The sequence below is a fragment of the Ranitomeya imitator genome, chromosome 2, assembly GCF_032444005.1.
Source record: "Ranitomeya imitator isolate aRanImi1 chromosome 2, aRanImi1.pri, whole genome shotgun sequence".
In the NCBI taxonomy this organism is placed as follows: Eukaryota; Metazoa; Chordata; class Amphibia; order Anura; family Dendrobatidae; genus Ranitomeya; species Ranitomeya imitator.
The window spans coordinates 26,030,123-26,053,417 of NC_091283.1; the positions used below are offsets into that span (position 1 = coordinate 26,030,123).

The 23,295-nt window shown below is 47.4% G+C and overlaps 1 protein-coding gene across 4 annotated transcripts in view; it reads left to right on the top strand.

The window, feature by feature from the left end:
* The window catches only part of MGAT1 (alpha-1,3-mannosyl-glycoprotein 2-beta-N-acetylglucosaminyltransferase), a 28,500-nt gene extending 6,926 nt beyond the window's left edge, over positions 1-21,574 (top strand). For 2 of the 4 annotated variants that reach the window (XM_069746209.1, XM_069746208.1), the window contains exons 2-4: positions 3,675-3,738; positions 15,764-16,657; positions 20,283-21,574. In XM_069746209.1, the coding sequence (XP_069602310.1) occupies positions 16,064-16,657; positions 20,283-21,035 (1,347 nt within the window). In that variant the 5' untranslated portion in view covers positions 3,675-3,738; positions 15,764-16,063 and the 3' untranslated portion in view covers positions 21,036-21,574. Of the gene's footprint in view, positions 1-3,674; positions 3,743-10,231; positions 10,403-15,763; positions 16,658-20,282 lie in introns of those variants that run through there. The other 2 variants (XM_069746210.1, XM_069746207.1) reach the window with 2 other exon arrangements.
* Positions 21,575-23,295: the final 1,721 nt, after the last annotated feature.

The window sequence follows — 23,295 nt, forward strand, 5'->3', positions numbered from 1 at the left end:
GCTACAGATCTGTCTTCGGCTTTGATAGACGGACAGATTTCGTACAAGTCGATCAGTGCTCCCTTATGGCCGTTCATGGCTCAGGTCGCTGCACACGCACTTCTTACTGATGGTCTCCTCACCTGGTAACGTACAGGTCCTTTTACTTTATACATTACCAGAGAGAGGAGCCCTTCAGCAGGATGCGCAGTGATGCAGGGAGTACTGTGCGGAGTATCTGTGCTTGCTCTCCATGACTCCTTCCTTTGTAATGGTAAAATCTGTTTATTACTGAATGTCGGAGCAGTTGGTTCCCACCTAACGCTCCTCAGCGGCTGCTGTCCGCTCGCCCTGCTCCTCGTGCCGCTGCGGCAGATCTCGCTGACGATACTTGTGGTTACAGAAGACGAACCGGTTCTGGTGGTTTCTGTGTGGAAGGAAATATCTGCAGAAGTGAGAAGTGTTCACACTCCGGAACTGAGTGATACCCGCACCTCACATCCGTACCAAGAGGCGACATAAATACTGAGTGGCGGCCGCGGCGCTAAAGGGGATTTCCAACCTAAGTTTTAAGTCCCTTTATTTTTTTGCACAGATATAAAAGTAATGTGGGTTTTATGCTCTAGTCACATCCAGAGCAGCAGTCACACACACAACCTGCCGGATAATGCCTTAGTGTGCGACTATTGTGTGAGCTCCCACAATGCACTGCAGCCTGGTGGCAGGAAGGCAGCAGGACTCTGAGCGCAGCTCTGGCTGTGAGTGGAGTATTACTTCTGCTGAAACTGGGGATCATTATGTGACTGATACCATATAGACTAGATGGTGGCCCGATTCTAACGCATCGGGTATTCTAGAATATGCATGTCCACGTAGTATATTGCCCAGCCATGTAGTATATAGCAGTGTAAGCATCATATCCCTGTAAAAAAAAACAAAAAAACAAAAAAAAAAGTTAAAATTAAAAAATAGTTATATACTCACCTTCTGTTGGCCCCTGGATCCAGGAAACGTTTCCAGACGCTCCTCGCGCACTCCGGTCTCGAGTGCATTGCGGTCTCGCGAGATGATGACATAGCGGTCTCTCGAGACCGCTACGTCATCATCTTGTGAGATTGCAATACATGGAGCGGTCACCGGAGCGTCGCGAGGAGCGGGAAAGCTGCCGGAAGGTGAGTATATGATGATTTTTTATTATTTTTAACATTAGATCTTTTTACTATTGATGCTGCATAGGCAGCATCAATAGTAAAAAAGTTGGTCACACAGGGTTAATAGCAGCGTTAATGGAGTGCGTCACACCGCGGCATAAAGCGGTCCATTAGCGCTGCCATTAACCCTGTGTGAGCGCTGACTGGAGGGGAGTATGGAGCGGGCACTGACTGCGGGGAGTAAGGAGCGGCCATGTTGCCGCCGGACTGTGCCCGTCGCTGATTGGTCGTGGCAAAACGCCCACGACCATTGCCACGACCAATCAGCGACTTGTATTTCCACGACAGACAGAGGCCGCGACCAATGAATATCCGTGACAGACAGACGGAAGTGACCCTTAGACAAATATATATATATATATATATATATATATATATATATATATTACAGACCAAAAGTTTGGACACACCTTCTCATTTAAAGATTTTTCTGTATTTTCATGACTATGAAAATTGTACATTCACACTGAAGGCATCAAAAGTATGAATTAACACATGTGGAATTATATACTTAACAAAAAAGTGTGAAACAACTGAAAATATGTCTTATATTCTAGGTTCTTCAAAGTAGCCACCTTTTGCTTTGATGACTGCTTTGCACACTCTTGGCATTCTCTTGATGAGCTTCAAGAGATAGTCACCGGAAATGGCCTTCCAAAAATCTTGAAGGAGTTCCCAGAGATGCTTAGCACTTGTTGGCCCTTTTCCCTTCACGCTGCGGTCCAGCTCACCCCAAACCATCTCGATTGGGTTCAGGTCTGGTGACTGTGAAGGCCAGGTCATCTGGCGTAGTACCCCATCACAGCCTGGATGTGTTTGGGGTCATTGTCCTGTTGAAAAATAAATGATGGTCCAACTAAACGCTAACCGGATGGAATAGCATGCCGCTGCAAGATGCTGTGGTAGCCATGCTGGTTCAGTATGCCTTCAATTTTGAATAAATCCCCAACAGTGTCACCAGCAAAGCCCCCCCCCCCCACACCATCACACCTCCTCCTCCTCCATGCTTCACGGTGGGAACCAGGCATGTAGAGTCCATCCGTTCACCTTTTCTGCGTCGCACAAAGACACGGTGGTTGGAACCAAAGATCTCAAATTAGGACTCATCAGACCAAAGTACAGATTTCCACTGGTCTAATGTCCATTCCTTGTGTTCTTTAGCCCAAACAAGTCTCTTCTGCTTGTTGCCTGTCCTTAGCAGTGGTTTCCTAGCAGCTATTTTACCATGAAGGCCTGCTGCACAAAGTCTCCTCTTAACAGTTGTCGTAGAGATGTGTCTGCTGCTAGAACTCTGTGTGGCATTGACCTGGTCTCTAATCTGAGCTGCTGTTAACCTGCGATTTCTGAGGCTGGTAACTCGGATAAACTTATCCTCAGAAGCAGAGGTGACTCTTGGTCTTCCTTTCCTGGGGCGGTCCTCATGTGAGCCAGTTTCTTTGTAGCGCTTAAAGGGACACTGTCACCTGAATTTGGAGGGAACAATCTTCAGCCATGGAGGCGGGGTTTTGGGGTTTTTGATTCACCCTTTCCTTACCCGCTGGCTGCATGCTGGCTGCAATATTGGATTGAAGTTCATTCTCTGTCCTCCATAGTACACACCTGCGCAAGGCAAGATTGCACCTTGTGCAGGCATGTACTACGGAGGACAGAGAATGAACTTCAATCCAATATTGCAGCCAGCATGCAGCCAGCGGGTAAGGAAAGGGTGAATCAAAAACCCCAAAACCCCGCCTCCATGGCTGAAGATTGTTCCCTCCAAATTTAGGTGACAGTGTCCCTTTAATGGTTTTTGCAACTGCACTTGGGGACACTTTCAAAGTTTTCCCAATTTTTCGGACTGACCTTCATTTCTTAAAGTAATGATGGCCACCCATTTTTCTTTACTTAGCTGCTTTTTTCTTGCCATAATACAAATTCTAACAGTCTATTCAGTAAGACTATCAGCTGTGTATCCACCAGACTTCTGCACAACACAACTGATGGTCCCAACCCCATTTATAAGGCAAGAAATCCCACTTATTAAACCTGACAGGGCACACCTGTGAAGAGAAAACCATTCCCGGTGACTACCTCTTGAAGCTCATCAAGAGAATGCCAAGAGTGTGCAAAGCAGTCATCAAAGCAAAAGGTGGCTACTTTGAAGAACCTAGAATATAAGACATAATTTCAGTTGTTTCACACTTTTTTGTTAAGTATATAATTCCACATGTGTTCATTCAGCGTTTTGATGCCTTCAGTGTGAATTTACAATTTTCATAGTCATGAAAATACAGAAGAATCTTTAAATGAGAAGGTGTGTCCAAACTTTTGGTCTGTACTGTACATAAATTTTTATTTTTTTTGTCACCTAAGATGTGATGTTGAATGGTGGTGCATAACTTTTTTATTTTCTGGGACGTGCAGTGACTTGTCACTGTTTTTACTTGTACTATATGTGACTGTACTAATAGACATTTCTTTTTCTATTTTTTTTTTTCTTTATAGAGAGAAATGACATCAAAATGAGGAAAAATCACTGGAGACCCGGGCACGACGATGGCACTCTGGGGCAAGTGAGACAATCCTGTTTTGTGTGCGCTTGAAGAAAAAAAAAAAAACACAGCTCTCCAGCTCACTCTATAGATACATAAAATCCTGTCTGCAGCCACCACTAGGGGGAGCTCCCTGTATACAGAGATACATGATAAGATCCTGTCTGCAGCCACCACTGGGGGAGCTCCCTGTATACAGAGATACATGATAAGATCCTGTCTGCAGTCACCACTAGGGGGAGCTCCCTGTATACAGAGATACATGATAAGATCCTGTCTGCAGCCACCACTAGGGGGAGCTCCCTGTATACAGAGATACATGATAAGATCCTGTCTGCAGCCACCACTAGGGGGAGCTCCCTGTATACAGAGATACATGATAAGATCCTGTCTGCAGCCACCACTAGGGGGAGCTCCCTGTATACAGAGATACATGATAAGATCCTGTCTGCAGCCACCACTAGGGGGAGCTCCCTGGATACAGAGATACATGATAAGATCCTGTCTGCAGCCACCACTAGGGGGAGCTCCCTGTATACAGAGATACACGGTAAGATCCTGTCTGCAGTCACCACTAGGGGGAGCTCCCTGTATACAGAGATACATGATAAGATCCTGTCTGCAGCCACCACTAGGGGGAGCTTCCTGTATACAGAGATACATGATAAGATCCTGTCTGCAGCCACCACTAGGGGGAGCTCCCTGTATACAGAGATACATGATAAGATCCTGTCTGCAGCCACCACTAGGGGGAGCTCCCTGTATACAGAGATACACGATAAGATCCTGTCTGCAGTCACCACTAGGGGGAGCTCCCTGTATACAGAGATACATGATAAGATCCTGTCTGCAGCCACCACTGGGGGAGCTCCCTGTATACAGAGATACATGATAAGATCCTGTCTGCAGACACCACTGGGGGAGCTCCCTGTATACAGAGATACATGATAAGATCCTGTCTGCAGTCACCACTAGGGGGAGCTCCCTGTATACAGAGATACATGATAAGATCCTGTCTGCAGCCACCACTAGGGGGAGCTCCCTGTATACAGAGATACATGATAAGATCCTGTCTGCAGTCACCACTAGGGGGAGCTCCTTGTATACAGAGATACATGATAAGATCCTGTCTGCAGTCACCACTAGGGGGAGCTCCCTGTATACAGAGATACACGATAAGATCCTGTCTGCAGCCACCACTAGGGGGAGCTCCCTGTATACAGCGATACATGATAAGATCCTGTCTGCAGTCACCACTAGGGGGAGCTCCTTGTATACAGAGATACATGATAAGATCCTGTCTGCAGTCACCACTAGGGGGAGCTCCCTGTATACAGAGATACATGATAAGATCCTGTCTGCAGCCACCACTAGGGGGAGCTCCCTGGATACAGAGATACAAGATAAGATCCTGTCTGCAGCCACCACTAGGGGTGCTCCCTGTATACAGAGATACATGATAAGATCCTGTCTGCAGCCACCACTAGGGGGAGCTCCCTGTATACAGAGATACACGATAAGATCCTGTCTGCAGTCACCACTAGGGGGAGCTCCCTGTATACAGAGATACACGGTAAGATCCTGTCTGCAGTCACCACTAGGGGGAGCTCCCTGTATACAGAGATACATGATAAGATCCTGTCTGCAGCCACCACTAGGGGGAGCTTCCTGTATACAGAGATACATGATAAGATCCTGTCTGCAGCCACCACTAGGGGGAGCTCCCTGTATACAGAGATACATGATAAGATCCTGTCTGCAGCCACCACTAGGGGGAGCTCCCTGTATACAGAGATACACGATAAGATCCTGTCTGCAGTCACCACTAGGGGGAGCTCCCTGTATACAGAGATACATGATAAGATCCTGTCTGCAGCCACCACTGGGGGAGCTCCCTGTATACAGAGATACATGATAAGATCCTGTCTGCAGACACCACTGGGGGAGCTCCCTGTATACAGAGATACATGATAAGATCCTGTCTGCAGTCACCACTAGGGGGAGCTCCCTGTATACAGAGATACATGATAAGATCCTGTCTGCAGCCACCACTAGGGGGAGCTCCCTGTATACAGAGATACATGATAAGATCCTGTCTGCAGTCACCACTAGGGGGAGCTCCTTGTATACAGAGATACATGATAAGATCCTGTCTGCAGTCACCACTAGGGGGAGCTCCCTGTATACAGAGATACACGATAAGATCCTGTCTGCAGCCACCACTAGGGGGAGCTCCCTGTATACAGCGATACATGATAAGATCCTGTCTGCAGTCACCACTAGGGGGAGCTCCTTGTATACAGAGATACATGATAAGATCCTGTCTGCAGTCACCACTAGGGGGAGCTCCCTGTATACAGAGATACACGATAAGATCCTGTCTGCAGCCACCACTAGGGGGAGCTCCCTGTATACAGAGATACATGATGAGATCCTGTCTGCAGCCACCACTAGGGGGAGCTCCCTGTATACAGAGATGCATGATAAGATCCTGTCTGCAGCCACCACTAGGGGGAGCTCCCTGTAGTGAGAACCTACAACTTCTGTTTTTTCTGTACAGATTTGTAACTGTAGGGTTTCTTAGTAGCAGCACAGTGATTGAGATCTGACGTCTCGCGCCGTTGTTGCTATTTTTCTTTGCTGTTTTGCAGCAGGTGTGACGCGTTTACCTCCGTCACTGTGCATATGTTGGCGTCTTTTCTCCCAACACATCGGCGCCGCTCCATTGCTCCTGCAGGTTTGGTGTGTTGGAGAGGTAATGATCTCCGCCCCTGTGTTGGCCCATTATTCCTTCTTCTATTGATTAGTCGGACTGTGTACATGTCCACAGTGTCTGCACCGATCCTTAACATAAATGTCCCGTCCTGCCCCCCACAAGACCCGCCATGTGAGAGCACCCCAAAAGTCAGTGTTGTAGGGCTCTTCAGGGAAATGTTCAGGGCCCCCGGCTCCCAGAGTAGCGGCGTATTGTGTATTTGTGCATTGTCATACTTCTGGGGTGTGTGCTGTCTGCTCATCCTGGGCTTCCTGGTTCATGATGAAAATGCCAGAAGCACAGTGAGAACTGACACTGGAGGAGGGAAGGGGTTAACCCTGTGTAACAATGCCGTGTTTGGATCTGTGATCCGCCTCGTGGCTCCGGTCCTGGGCACAGTCTTTTACGGAGCTGGTTTTGGGCGTTACCGGATCCAGGAGCTGCCCACTGCCATTTACGAGCTGCGCGCTCCAGGCGTAGAGTTGTTTAGACGTCGGTCAATAGCGAGGCAGGAAGAAAACTGTCCCCAGTCCGGGTGCTCAGAGCGCGGGGGCCATTGCGGGGACGACCTGTGCGGGGCTCACTCGGATCCGTCTGCTGCACTCAGGACGCAGCGCTCTCACCCCCAATAGCTTCCTGCTCGACAGGAATAGGGAATTTCCCCTCCAAACATCCAGGACTCCTGACAACACTGCCTCTGTGATTAGGGCTGGTCCTGACAGTGTTTGGGGTTGGGAACCTCCTCTTCTGGATATCCATGTTTCCCGACAGTAGTACCTGTGTTATTAATTATGGTCTTGACATGGTGTTTGGGGTTGGAGCTTCCTCTGTACATTCAGGACTCCTGACAGCAGTGCTGGTGTGATTAGTGCTAGTCCTGACATGGTGTTTGGGGTTTTAGCTTCCTCTGTACACGCAGGAGTCCTGACAGCAGTGCCGGTGTGATTAGTGCTAGTCCTGACATGTTGTTTGGGGTTGGAGCTTCCTCAGTACTTCCAGGACTCCTGACAGCAGTGCCGGTGTGATTAGTGCTAGTCCTGACATGGTGTTTGGGGTTTTAGCTTCCTCTGTACACGCAGGAGTCCTGACAGCAGTGCCGGTGTGATTAGTGCTAGTCCTGACATGTTGTTTGGGGTTGGAGCTTCCTCAGTACTTCCAGGACTCCTGACAGCAGTGCTGGTGTGATTAGTGCTGGTCCTGACATGGTGTTTAGGGTTGGATCTTCCTCGGTACTTCCAGGACTCCTGACAGCAGTGCCGGTGTGATTAGTGCTGGTCCTGACATGTTGTTTGGGGTTGGAGCTCCCTCGGTACTTCCAGGACTCCTGACAGTAGTGCCGGTGTGATTAGTGCTGGTCCTGACATGGTGTTTGGGGTTGGAGCTCCCTCGGTACTTCCAGGACTCCTGACAGCAGTGCTGGTGTGATTAGTGCTGGTCCTGACATGGTGTTTGGGGTTGGAGCTTCCTCGGTACTTCCAGGACTCCTGACAGCAGTGCCGGTGTGATTAGTGCTGGTCCTGACATGGTGTTTGGGGTTGGAGCTTCCTCGTTACTTCCAGGACTCCTGACAGCAGTGCTGGTGTGATTAGTGCTGGTCCTGACATGGTGTTTAGGGTTGGATCTTCCTCGGTACTTCCAGGACTCCTGACAGCAGTGCCGGTGTGATTAGTGCTAGTCCTGACATGGTGTTTGGGGTTTTAGCTTCCTCTGTACACGCAGGAGTCCTGACAGCAGTGCCGGTGTGATTAGTGCTGGTCCTGACATGGTGTTTGGGGTTGGAGCTTCCTCGGTACTTCCAGGACTCCTGACAGCAGTGCCGGTGTGATTAGTGCTGGTCCTGACATGGTGTTTGGGGTTGGAGCTTCCTCGGTACTTCCAGGACTCCTGACAGCAGTGCTGGTGTGATTAGTGCTGGTCCTGACATGGTGTTTGGGGTTGGAGCTTCCTTTGTGCATCCAGGACTCCTGACAGCAGTGCCGGTGTGATTAGTGCTGGTCCTGACATGGTGTTTGGGGTTGGAGCTTCCTCGGTACTTCCAGGACTCCTGACAGCAGTGCCGGTGTGATTAGTGCTGGTCCTGACATGGTGTTTGGGGTTGGAGCTTCCTCGGTACTTGCAGGACTCCTGACAGCAGTGCTGGTGTGATTAGTGCTGGTCCTGACATGGTGTTTGGGGTTGGAGCTTCCTCGGTACTTCCAGGACTCCTGACAGCAGTGCCGGTGTGATTAGTGCTGGTCCTGACATGGTGTTTGGGGTTGGAGCTTCCTCGGTACTTCCAGGACTCCTGACAGCAGTGCCGGTGTGATTAGTGCTGGTCCTGACATGGTGTTTGGGGTTGGAGCTTCCTCGGTACTTCCAGGACTCCTGACAGCAGTGCTGGTGTGATTAGTGCTGGTCCTGACATGGTGTTTGGGGTTGGAGCTTCCTTTGTGCATCCAGGACTCCTGACAGCAGTGCCGGTGTGATTAGTGCTGGTCCTGACATGGTGTTTGGGGTTGGAGCTTCCTCGGTACTTCCAGGACTCCTGACAGCAGTGCCGGTGTGATTAGTGCTGGTCCTGACATGGTGTTTGGGGTTGGAGCTTCCTCGGTACTTCCAGGACTCCTGACAGCAGTGCCGGTGTGATTAGTGCTGGTCCTGACATGGTGTTTGGGGTTGGAGCTTCCTCGGTACTTCCAGGACTCCTGATAGCAGTGCCGGTGTGATTAGTGCTGGTCCTGACATGGTGTTTGGGGTTGGAGCTTCCTCGGTACTTCCAGGACTCCTGACAGCAGTGCCGGTGTGATTAGTGCTGGTCCTGACATGGTGTTTGGGGTTGGAGCTTCCTCGGTACTTCCAGGACTCCTGACAGCAGTGCTGGTGTGATTAGTGCTGGTCCTGACATGGTGTTTGGGGTTGGAGCTTCCTCGGTACTTCCAGGACTCCTGATAGCAGTGCCGGTGTGATTAGGGCTATTAGTGACCCGGTTACATGAGCCGGATCTGCTCCTCTACAGTATTCTGCTTCTAATGGGGGCCGGTTTCGCTGCTCTGCTGCTTCTCGGCTTCCCAGTATCAGTAGAAGTAATAACTGTCAGCACAAAAACCCTGATGACACCAACTCTGAAACACAAAACTCTGGATTCACATTTGGCGTCTGCAGCAATTTATTTTTTTTTTCTTAATTTTTTTTTAATCTTTTTCCAGCTGAATGTTACATTAGATTCCATAACAAAATATAGGTCCGTGTTCGCCGTGTATTTTTGCACTTTTGTAGCATTGTAGTACGTGACAATTTTTTTTTTTTTTTAATTTATTTATTTTTTTCTTTCTGGGCCTTTTTTTCTACATGATATTCCTGAAAACACCTTTTAAATATTTTTAACTTTTGCAAAGGTTTAGAAAGCTGCAAACTAATGTGGGTATGAGGGTGTGTCTCTTGGCACCGTAGGTAATCGGTGGACGCTAAGTCGTGGGTTCAGGGGGGATCGGATGGAGCGCAGATCAGTTTCAGCTCTTGTTCTTGACTGATGAATATAGAGATGTGGCTGTAATGTAATCCGGGCCGGTCTCCGCCATCTGATCCGCGGCCTCCGTGCTATAGGTGCTCGGCCCTATGCTCCACCGTACACACGCTGTGAACTTTGCTCGCCCGGTTTGTGCAGTTCTGCATGTGACTGGAGCGTGTCGGTCTTGGAGTGGGTAATGACAGAACCGCCTTCTTGGGGCTGTCTCTTTCATGTGTGACTGTGCCTGTAATCTAATGCTTTTTCAGCTGACTTCCTGAGCAGTGCAGGAAGAAGCCAGACAGTCTGCGAGAGAGCGAGAGACAGCAGTGAAGGGGTGAGCGTCAGCTCTAGGGAAGGAAGAGGGCGAGACACCCACCAGAAGGGAAAAAGTTTGGAAAGTTGTGGAAGAAGTTCCTCCGGCGATCCCTGAGATCTACAGGTTGGATTCTACCCTACTTTCTATTCCTCCTTCGTAGCTGACTCGCTCTCCTCCTTTTTTCCTCTGGTCATTTCTTGTCTTTAAATCCTTTTTGATCTTTTTAGTTTTCTCTCACTGCCTACATCTGTCAGTCCCTACCCTCTAACGTAAGCAGCCCCTCGAGCTGGCGGACCCTCCTGTCTAGGGGGCTCTAGTCTGGCAGACAGGGTTAAAGCTGGCAGAGACATTATTCTATGGGGGTCTTCGGGTCAAGAATGTGACTTTTATTTTAGGTGGAAAAATAAATATCTGCACATTTGATAGCAAGGTTGTAGAATTTTGTGAGATTCCTTGAGCAGCTCAGATCTGGTCACAGACATTAGTTGGGCTCTGCCGGCAGATAGATGGCGGCATTGTCCTACAATTTGTAGACATTGAGGAAGAACAAGAAATGTTAAAACCCAGGTTTGTCCTGGTCAAGGATTTCCTTCGCCTGAATGCTGCAGTACCGGACACTGCCTACGGGAAAGGATGGCGCTGTGTCGGGGAGAAGGTGAAATCAGAAACCAATCATCCCGGCCAACCTCTTTATCAGGATCCCTCCTCTATTGGGGTCTGTCATTCTAGAAGACCACCAGGCACGATCTGTTCCCTTTGTGGGAAGCTGCCTTCACCCAGCCGGCTCAGGTAACCGGTGGTGTCAGTTCTTGGTGGTCTTCCTTTCATTTGAACAATTTTTTTTTTTTTTCTCTAATTTGTGAAAGTTTTAGCTCCTTCCCCGCACGGCTGCTGGGAGTTGTAGATTCTTTGCCCTGTGGAGAACACTGATTGCCTAAGGTCATGGATGCGATAACCTTCCCTGCTCAGTTTCCTGTTTTTGTGGTTGCTGACTGTGTGCTCGCTTGTCTCGGTCTCTGGGTCTCCGCACGCATCCGTATGGTAGCATGACCCTTCCTCGTCTCCTGATCACATGATCACCTGGATTTCTCCTTCTCTCTGGCTGCTTTTACTCTTCTCTAATCTGGTTAACCTGCTATTTAAAACACTTAATCTCTTATTAAAAGAGTCGTTAATCTGAGCTGGGGGAGGGGTAGATTAACAGTCCCCAAAGACAAGAATTCCAGGAAGCCGACAGGTGCTCAGATACGGCGGCTGAGCGCGCTGTGAGAAAGGTTCACTACTTTTCTAGTTCTTATTTCATAAGGAGTGAAGACTTTCCATGTGACTAGTTTGTTGGAGGAAGCTCCATGCCCTACTCCGAGCTGATCCAGACTTAGTTGTTGTCTTCATGGTCATCTTTGTCTTTTTTTTTTTTTTGTATCACCTGTTTGCAGGGAATTGTCTGTTTGGTTTGGCAGCTTTCCAGACCACGGCTCGGCAGATGTCGAAAATCCCCTAGTAGATCATAATACTTAGAATCGTGGTGCCTCTTGTCGGGCAGGCCAGTATAATCGGCGATCCAACCACAAGTGATTGTTCGTTCTGTTGTCAGTCATCGCATTTTGTATGCAAACGTTAAAGGAAGGAGCAGAAACCCGCTGTCAAACTGATGATGTGTAATGTAAGGAGGACAGCAACAATGAAATTAATGATCAGTAAGGGAAGAAGGCAATGATAGGGCCGACGAATGCTAGAGGGGGAGAACTCGACCGTCGCAATATCAGCGTGGGAGAGGGCAATGAACGGGTCAATGACGGCTAGAATGGGGAGAGCAAGGATCTGGCCAACAGCTAGAAGGGTTAGGGCAACGATCATGTCGACAATGGCTAGCGGGGGAAAATTTGATTGTCGACACTATAGTGGGGGGAGGGCAATGATTGTGCCGACGACCGCTAGAAGCGGAGAGGGCAATGATTGTGCCGACGACCGCTAGAAGCGGAGAGGGCAATGATTGTGCCGACGACCGCTAGAAGCGGAGAGGACAATGATTTGATTGTGCCGACGACCGCTAGAAGCGGAGAGGGCAATGATTGTACCGACGACCGCTAGAAGCGGAGAGGGCAATGATTGTGCCGACAACCGCTAGAAGCGGAGAGGGCAATGATTTTGCCGACGGCCGCTAGAAGCGGAGAGGGCAATGATTTTGCCGACGGCCGCTAGAAGCGGAGAGGGCAATGATTGTGCCGACGACCGCTAGAAGCGGAGAGGGCAATGATTGTGCCGACGACCGCTAGGAGCGGAGAGGGCAATGATTGTGCCGACGACCGCTAGAAGCGGAGAGGGCAATGATTGTGCCGACGACCGCTAGAAGCGGAGAGGGCAATGATTGTGCCGACGACCGCTAGAAGCGGAGAGGGCAATGATTTGATTGTGCCGACGACTGCTAGAAGCGGGAGGGCAACGATCGGGCCGCCGACTGCTGGAGTGAGGGAAACCATCGGACCGACGAGGGGAAGAGAGCATCAATCTGGCCGCGACTGCTAGAGGGTTAGAGGTCAACAGGAAAAAAGGGACAGGAAAAAAACTACGATGGAACTTGCAGTCGGTGAGAGAGGGAAGAGACCAACAACCGTTAGTAAGTTCCGTTATGATTGAAAAGCTGAAGTTCTAACACGTAAATGATAGTAACGAAATGTAAATGGGCTTGCAGTAATAAGGATCTAGTCAGGCAGATGAAATAACTATAAGAAGCACCAAAAGAACCTCATCTTCACCAACTACAGGTCACTTAATCACAATGCTCCTTGTCAGGGAGCTCCGTGAAGGCAACTCTTCCAAATTTGCATTTTCGGCTGAAGTTCTACCTGTTCTTTAGGGTATGTGCACATGTCAGGATTTCTTGCAGAAATTTTCCTGACAAAAACCGGACATTTCTGCCAGAAATCCGCATGCGATTTTACCGCGATTTTGACGCGTATTTGGTGCGTTTTTGGTGCGGGAAAAACGCAGACAATCCGCAAAAATAATGAACATGCTCATTTTTTTTACCGCGATGCGTTTTTTTCGCGGAAAAAAACGCATCCATGTGCACAAAACATGCCGAATGCATTCTAAATGATAGAATGCATAATGTATGCGTTTTTAATGAGTTTTTATAGCGTTTTTAGCGCGAAAAAACCTGAACGTGTGCACATGGCTTTAAGGTCTTTCTCCACTGAGCGATAATCCTCAGAGCAGTTGCTTACATAAACATTTGGTTTTGATCCTTTCCTACTGCAATAATGTCCACCAATCCCATCAACAAACGATAATTTGACGCATTGTCCTCTTACGTATGTTTTATGCAGACCTAAAAATCATAATTTTTCACGAGCGCATTCCGTCATGTAAGCAGGGGCTACGCTACCAACAGTCATCTAAAGGTGGGGGAAGAAGCCATCAATCAAACCCATGATCGAACCTATGACAAATGAGAATACCATTTTTTACATCGATAAATCTTTTATGCGGACATGAGAATTGTCATTTGTTAACTGCGCATCCTGTCATATAAGTAGTATGTGCTACCAGCAACAATGTAAACTGCGAGGGAGGGATGGAAACCACTCATGACTAAGCGAAGTGGGAGAAAACAATGATCGAGCCGTTGCGGGAGGGAAGAGAAACAAACTATTAGTAATTCAGCGGTGCAAACCAATTATCAAACCCACATGAGCGAAAGAAACCAACGATCAAATCATTGATGGGTTAGAGAAGGGGAGAATCCAACTATCAAACAAGCACCTAGTAATGGGAAGAAACCAAGGATCGGTAATGGAGGCGGAGAAACCAGTGTCCCTCGTGGGTAAGGGAGAGAGCGAATCCAATGTTTATCCAGAAATGGGTATGGGAGGCAGAGAATCCAGTGATCAAATAGATGATTGATAAGGTGGAGCTCAATGATCGAACCCGCGATGGTGAAGGAAGGAGGAGAGCAGCGATCAAGACAATGATGAAAGGCGAGGAAGAGTTCAAAAATCAACCAAATGGTGGCTGTGAAACTGGGAGAGCGAAACAATGACATCTTATGGAGAGGGAGAATGCAATGAGCAAAGCAACAATAGGTGTTGGACAGGGAGAGAGCAATGAGCGAACCAATGCTAACTTACGGAGGAGGAAAATGCAACGAGCGAACCAATGCTAACTTACGGAGGAGGAAAATGCAACGAGCGAACCAATGCTAACTTACGGAGGAGGAAAATGCAACGAGCGAACCAATGCTAACTTACGGAGGAGGAAAATGCAACGAGCGAACCGATGCTAACTTACGGAGGAGGAAAATGCAACGAGCGAGCCGATGCTAACTTACGGAGGAGGATAATGCAACGAGCGAGCCGATGCTAACTTACGGAGGAGGAAAATGCAACGAGCGAACCGATGCTAACTTACGGAGGAGGAAAATGCAACGAGCGAGCCGATGCTAACTTACGGAGGAGGAAAATGCAACGAGCGAGCCGATGCTAACTTACGGAGGAGGAAAATGCAACGAGCGAACCAATGCTAACTTACGGAGGAGGATAATGCAACGAGCGAGCCGATGCTAACTTACGGAGGAGGAAAATGCAACGAGCGAACCGATGCTAACTTACGGAGGAGGAAAATGCAACGAGCGAACCAATGCTAACTTACGGAGGAGGATAATGCAACGAGCGAACCAATGCTAACTTATGGAAGAGGAAAATGCAACGAGCGAACTAACGATAGATGGGGAGAGGAGAAGCCTAAAATGGACTGTAGGTTCAATCATTTGTATGAAAAAATTGAAGTCGTAAGATGTAAATGATAGTAAACGATTATAAATCGACTTGCAGTAATACGCGCTAGAAAAATTGTCTTTTGGCTCTTTTGTCATTAGATGCCATGCGGAAGCCTTTGCTGGGTGCCTTTCTCTTGTTTGCTTGTTGACTTTGTTCATAATTTGTCTTTTTTTTCCACTAATCACTAAAGTGTCTGATTTACATGTCATAGGGTTACAAAACCCACGGTCGTTGACTGCAGATCCGGCCATTTACTGCTGCATTAATCTCCTTACTCATTTCCATGCTCTGTAATTCCGGATTGTGGCTGCAGGATCACATTCCCATGACGTGAGGGTGTACTGTCAGTTTACATGGCAACATCTCTGGGCCTCCATGAACTGGAAATAGTCTCCAGTGCGGAGGATTATATGGCCTAATAATTACTAGGCAGTGCGTAGATCATTTGGATGTGAGGCAGAAGGTGCGTCGTACCTCAGTCACAGCCCTGATTGCTTGGATTACTTCTGTTAGGATTACTGGTCATAAACTTTTGAGTGACCTCTCTAAATCGCTCCACCCATTTTGGTCAGAAGTCAGTGGTTACGGCCGTTTTAGTGGCTCCATGCAAACAGAACGGCGATGACGTGAATGTCTCCCCTGTATTTTTGTCTGACTTGTTACCAGTAGATCTGTGTCCTGATCGCTTCACTTTTCTCTTTTACAGGTCGGTGGATGTCCGGTTGCTTTCTTTGAAGACGATCCATCTAATCATGCGACATTGAGAAGTGGAGGATGTCCTCGGTATTTCTTTTGTAAATGCCCCTTTGATGCTTTGTGAAGCATCTGCTCTGTATAAGAGTCAGACGTTTGACATTTCCCGACTGTTTGGACCACTGGTGTATTTGTAAAGCGCCAACCACGAGGGTCAAACAGCGAATCTTCAGTTTTCCGTGATTTTAAAAGGGGCACATCCATTGCTTTGAGAGCTCGCCCCTCTAAGTACATACTGGGACCCCCCAGGGGAATGCCGCGCAAGGTTCGCGTGGCGGCCTGGGGGGCGGCCCTGTTTATTTCATGGAATGCCATTCTTCTACTCTACCTCATGAGCCGTCCAAAGACTCCCGACGCTTCAGACCTTACGGCACATGTAATCAGACTTGCTGAAGAAGCAGAAGCTGAGTTAGAGAAACAGAAGGGGCTTCTCCAACAAATCCATCACTATAGCGGGCTGCTTAACCGCCGGCCCGCTCCGCCAAATGCTGCCCATGGACCTGAGTTGCCTCAGCTGCTCCTAAATGCCTCTCTTCCATCGCCAACGCCTGTGGCCTCTGACTCTCAGTCACCAGTCATTCCAGTTCTCGTCGTAGCGTGTGATCGGCCCTCCGTGAGGAAGTGCCTGGACTCGCTGCTCAAGTTCCGGCCCTCAGCAGAGCAGTTTCCCATCGTTGTAAGCCAGGACTGCGGCCATGCCGAAACTGCCAGAGTTATTGACTCCTACGGAGATGCTATCACTCACATCAATCAGCCTGACCTCTCCGAGGTCCCTGCTCCCCCAGAACATAGAAAGTTTCAGGGCTACTATAAAATCTCCAGGCACTATAGATGGGCGCTTAACCAGGTATGTCTGCATATTGTACATGCAGCTTTGTGTTTATCCTTTCCAGGCACCTTCTTCACCACAATATCCCCCATGTAGAGAGAGTCCACAGCGTCCTCACACCAGAACACTTCAACAGAAAATTCTTTGACCAGTATCAACCCATAAACCTGACCTTTATTAAGCCACCAAGTCGGGAAGAGTGATGCTTAAAGGGGTGTTCCCTTCGCATTAAGTGGTTGCAAATGAATAGAATACGCAAACACATACATATGGTAGGAACGCATACTCCACTGCCCCTTTAATGATTGCCAGCAGTCTGCCCTCCATCAAGCCTGAGAGTAAGGGGCTGTTGTGTTCCCCCTCAGTTTTTCTTCTGCACAGGGCTGTCCCAGCCGCCTACTACTATGCAGCTGAAGGGAAAGCAGCTCTGGATCTTCATCTTAGCCCTTCATTCTCAGGATTGGTGGAGGTCCCAGAGATCGGACCCCTAGCTGTATCCTTAACGGTCATCATTGACAGTCCAGCGTGCCTAAGACCCACCAGTTACCATCGAAATTTCACTTCGGCTAGTTTCGCTTCTCCTATTGCTTAAATTGGGCAGGAAGGTCGGTGTATTCTTCATCATTCACAGATAAGACATGGTGCTCACCTCCTAAACGGAGATCGTTTTATAGGCCTGGGCTTAAGAAAGGTAAGTGTTCTGTGCACCTCCCTATTTGTCAGTACTCCTCTGAGCGTGGTCGCCTTCTAGTGACATTTCCATGATCAAAGTGTAAGTACAGTGCGTCATCTAAAAGGATAAAGAGAGAACATATTTGCCTATCGGCCACTGTGCAAACTTTTGAGGCAGGTGTGGTGAAAATGCTGCAGAGTAAGAAACATTCAAAGATAGAAGTAGGCTATCGATTTAACAAAATAGAAAGTGACTGAACAAAAGAGAAATCTAAATCCCTTCAATATTGGATGGCCGCCCTTTACCTTCATCACATCTACATGTTACAGTTCCACAGGTTATAGAGTGACTCGGCAGGAGATTATTCCAAACATCTCTGAGACCTGACCCCAGATCTTCTGTGTATGAAGCTTGTGCGGATCCTTCTGTCTCTTCATGGATGGTGTAAGATCAGGGCTCCAGGGTCGGATCATCACTTCCAGTTTTCCTTCTTTATGACATTAGCTCCAATTTATTCTGTAATCGTACAATGACCCCCAAAATCCAGCCAAACAGACGCCTCCTGATGGTATTACATGATGAGTAAGTAACTGCCAGGATTTCTCGGTATTGAGGACATCAATAATCCTGACCAAATCCCCAACTCCATTTTGCTGAAGTGCAGCCACAAACTTGCAGGACCTTCCACCACCATGCACCATTCCTGCAGACCCTCATTATTGTGTGTCCAGCCCCTCTGGAACAATCTGCTTCAGGTAGTCCACTATATCACACTAGATGGTAGCCCGATTCTAACGCATTCTAGAATATGTATGTAGTTTATTTATGAAGATTTTAGAATAATACATTGAATACACAGGATTCGGTCAACCACGACCAATTAGCGAAGCGTGGTTCAAATCCGGCGCCAATTAGCGGCCGGACTGCACCTGTCGCTGATTGTTCGCGGCCGGCCACATAGTATATAGCACAGCCACGTAGTATATAGCACAGCCACGTAGTATATAGCACAGCCCACATAGCATATAACACAGCCATGTAGTATATAACAGCCCACGCACGCGGTATATAATACAGTCCACGTAGTATATAGCACAGCCCACATAGGATATTGCGCAGCCACGTAGTATATTGCACAGTCCACGTAGTGTATTGCACAGCCACTTAGTATATTGCACAGTCCACGTAGTATATTGCACAGTCCACGTAGTATATTACACAGCCCACATAGTATATAGCAATGTGGGCATCCTATCCCTGTTAAAATAAAGAATTAAAATAGTGATATACTCACGTTCTGTTGGCCACCGGATCCAGGCAAAACGTTTACCGATGCTCCTCGCGCGCTCCGGTCCAAAGAGTGCATTGCGGTCTCGCGAGAACGCTAAGTCATCATCTCGCGAGATTGCAATGCATGGAGTGGTCACCGGAGCGTTGCGAGGAGCGGGAAAGGCCTTTTCTGGATCCGAGGGGCCGACGGACGGTGAGTATATAACTATTTTTTATTATTATTTTTAACATTAGATCTTTTTACTATTGATGCTGCATAGGCAGCGTCAATAGTAAAAAGTTGGTCACATAGGGTTAATAGCAGCGTTAACTGAGTGCGTTACCCACGGCATAACGCGGTCCGCTAACGCTGCCATTAACCCTGTCTGAGCGCTGACTGCGGGGAGTATGGAGCGGGCGCTGACTGCGGGGTGTAAGGAGCGGCCATTTTGCCGCCGGACTGTGCCCGTCGCTGATTGGTCGCGGCAAATCAGCGACTTGGGATTTCTGTTACAGAGAGAAAGACGGAAGTGACCCTTAGACAATTATATAGCAGATTGTGACTCCTCGGTCCAGCGCTCCTGCTGACATTTTTCTGCACCCAGTTCCTATGTTTTCATATATAGTTGAGTCACTAGTTCTTGTGTCCAAGTAGAAAGTGTTTTTGTTTGTTTTTTTTACTGCAATTCTTACATGAAGACAACTTCTGTCCCGACTTCCCCAAACGGTAGGTGTGCATATCTAGATGCTGCCAGTTCTTAGCTGATGGCACTGCTGGACACCTTTTGATTTGAAATGGAAGTAACATGATGTCTCGTCTGCTGCACTAAGTTTCCTTGGCTGAATTCTGTGACTGTTGCCCTTTTCTTGGTGTCTTCAATTTTGAGAAATACAAGCGGATGCTAATCCATCATGTAATACCATCAGGAAACTCCTGATTAGCTCCAAATTTATTTTCTTGCCGGACAACAACCCCAAACATCCAACCAGTGTCATTAAGAACGAGGAGTCCTGGGGATGATGATCCAGCCACACAGAGCCCTGACCTCACATCATCCAGTCTGTCTGGGATCACATGAAGATACAGAAGGATCCGCACAAGTTTCAGACACAGAAGATCTGGGGTCAGTTCTCCAGGATGTTTGGCACAACCTCCTGCTGAGTTTCTTCAAAATCTGTGTGCAAGTGACCGAGAAGAATTGGTGTGTGATGCTGTTGTGATTGTAAAGGGCGGTCACACTAGATATTGGTGGGATTTAGATTCCTCTTTTGTTAATGCAAAGTGAATAAACAATTTTTTATTTATTCTTTAATATTCTTATTTTGCATCGTTTGTTCAACACTTGCCTAAAACTTTTGCACTGTACTGTATCTCAGATCCAGAAGGGGACTGTAGCATTTTTACATGTGGGGATAAGTTGCTCAGTAAATCCATTTCACTTTTTCTCTTGTTCCAATCCTGACATTATACTTCAGAGCAGTAATCGCAACTCTGCTGGTTGCTTTCTGAAACAAACTTGTTGTCAGACACAATTATAACAATTTTGATAAACCTCAATAGGGAAGGTGATCTTTCTCCAACATTAGTCTAGTCTAATAATCCAGAATCACAGTATGAGTTCTCTAGTGAGGTCTGCTTCTCCAGAGAAAGAGAATATGGTAAATAAAGATGGCATCTGACAACTCACTTATCTTTTTCAGATCTTTAAGATCATGGGTTACAAGTCTGTCATCGTAGTAGAAGATGATCTGGAAGTGGCTCCTGATTTCTACGAATACTTCCTCAGTACACATTACCTTCTACTAAAGGATCCCACACTGTGGTGCATCTCTGCTTGGAATGATAATGGGAAGGAGGCCCTGGTGGAAGCCAAGGGCAGCTCCATCCTTCATCGTTCTGACTTTTTCCCAGGCCTTGGGTGGCTGCTGCTTCGGGAGCTATGGGAAGAACTTGAGGTTAAGTGGCCAACAGCCTTTTGGGATGATTGGGTCAGGCGACCCGAGCAGAGACTTGGTAGGGCATGTGTACGGCCTGAGTTGCCTCGCACCAGAACCTTTGGAAGGAAAGGCGTCAGCCAGGGTCAGTTTTTTGACCAGCATCTGAGATTCATCAAACTGAACCAGGACCCAGTGGCCTTCACAAAAATAGACCTTTCATACCTCTTAAAAGAAAAGTATGATCCCTGGTTTATGGAACAAGTTTATGGGTCATCCAAAGTTCGGGCAGAAGAAGTTCTTCAAGGACAAGTGCCCGGTGGTAGGACGGTAAGGGTGGAATACACAACTAGAGACACTTTTAAGGCTTTGGCCAGGGCCTTTGGTGTAATGGATGACCTGAAGTCAGGGGTGGCGCGTGTAGCTTACATGGGAGTTGTTTCTTTTACTCATAGGGGTAGAAGGGTGTTCTTGGCACCTCCTCAAAACTGGGGAGGATATGATCCATCATGGACATAATGTTTCTCCACGTTTAGGAGAAAACTTGAAAAATAAAAAGTGAGACAGGGAATAAAAAGTTATTTTTTCTGCAAGAGGTTCAGAGGGTCCAATATGATTAGGTGCTATTTGCTATGATACATTTGTACCTTTAGGAAGTTTATGGCTTGCGTGAGCTGTGGTGGAACACGACCCACCACATATGTAAGCTTTTTGAAGGGCGGTGCAAAAGCATTATGAAGGAATTCAGGAACTACTTCGGACAGTCATGAAGATGACCAACAGCTTGGGGACTTCACTGTGGTTACACAGCTACAGCTACACACTCAGGAAGAGATCACCTCCGCCAACAATGGTTCCTGGCATCGGAGGGGAGCCAACTCTCTCAACATCTCTTTCCGTTTTATTATTTCACCTCAATAAAGTGACCTTTATAGCCAAATGAGTCTGAGTCCTAGAGGCAAACTACAACATGGATGTCTTTGCACATATACAGTGTGTGGATGTTTTTTCTTTTGCTTATAAAAAAAAATTGAATGTATAATTCTAAGTGTCCTAAACTGTATTCCTGTATTATTGATTGCCTTGTATTCTAAGCTTTTGTATTGGTTGTCTCTTGTACAGTGGCCTTGGTCTAAGGCTGAGCACGGACTGGGATTTCCCAGACCTACTGCAAATCTCTTGACCCAAACACAGCAGCCTCCGGCATACAGTGGGGCAAAAAAGTATTTAGTCAGTCAGCAATAGTGCAAGTTCCACCACTTAAAAAGATGAGAGGCGTCTGTAATTTACATCATAGGTAGACCTCAACTATGGGAGACAAACTGAGAAAAAAAAATCCAGAAAATCACATTGTCTGTTTTTTTAACATTTTATTTGCATATTATGGTGGAAAATAAGTATTTGGTCAGAAACAAAATTTCATCTCAATACTTTGTAATATATCCTTTGTTGGCAATGACAGAGGTCAAACGTTTTCTGTAAGTCTTCACAAGGTTGCCACACACTGTTGTTGGTATGTTGGCCCATTCCTCCATGCAGATCTCCTCTAGAGCAGTGATGTTTTTGGCTTTTCGCTTGGCAACACGGACTTTCAACTCCCTCCAAAGGTTTTCTATAGGGTTGAGATCTGGAGACTGGCTAGGCCACTCCAGGACCTTGAAATGCTTCTTACGAAGCCACTCCTTCGTTGCCCTGGTGGTGTGCTTTGGATCATTGTCATGTTGAAAGACCCAGCCACGTTTCATCTTCAATGCCCTTGCTGATGGAAGGAGGTTTGCACTCAAAATCTCACGATACATGGCCCCATTCATTCTTTCATGTACCCGGATCAGTCGTCCTGGCCCCTTTGCAGAGAAACAGCCCCAAAGCATGATGTTTCCACCAGCATGCTTTTCGGTAGGTATGGTGTTTGATGGATGCAACTCAGTATTCTTTTTCCTCCAAACACGACAAGTTGTGTTTCTACCAAACAGTTCCAGTTTGGTTTCATCAGACCATAGGACATTCTCCCAAAACTCCTCTGGATCATCCAAATGCTCTCTAGCAAACTTCAGACGGGCCCGGACATGTACTGGCTTAAGCAGTGGGACACGTCTGGCGCTGCAGGATCTGAGTCCATGGTGGCGTAGTGTGTTACTTATGGTAGGCCTTGTTACATTGGTCCCAGCTCTCTGCAGTTCATTCACTAGGTCCCCCTGCGTGGTTCTGGGATTTTTGCTCACCGTTCTTGTGATCATTCTGACCCCATGGGGTGGGATTTTGCGTGGAGCCCCAGATCGAGGGAGATTATCAGTGGTCTTGTATGTCTTCCATTTTCTAATTATTGCTCCCACTGTTGATTTCTTCACTCCAAGCTGGTTGGCTATTGCAGATTCAGTCTTCCCAGCCTGGTGCAGGGCTACAATTTTGTTTCTGGTGTCCTTTGACAGCTCTTTGGTCTTCACCATAGTGGAGTTTGGAGTCAGACTGTTTGAGGGTGTGCACAGGTGTCTTTTTATACTGATAACAAGTTTAAACAGGTGCCATTACTACAGGTAATGAGTGGAGGAAAGATGAGACTCTTAAAGAAGAAGTTACAGGTCTGTGAGAGTCAGAAATCTTGATTGTTTGTTTCTGACCAAATACTTATTTTCCACCATAATATGCAAAAAAAATGATAAAAAAAACAGACAATGTGATTTTCTGGATTTTTTTTTCTCAGTTTGTCTCCCATAGTTGAGGTTTACCTATGATGTAAATTACAGACGCCTCTCATCTTTTTAAGTGGTGGAACTTGCAC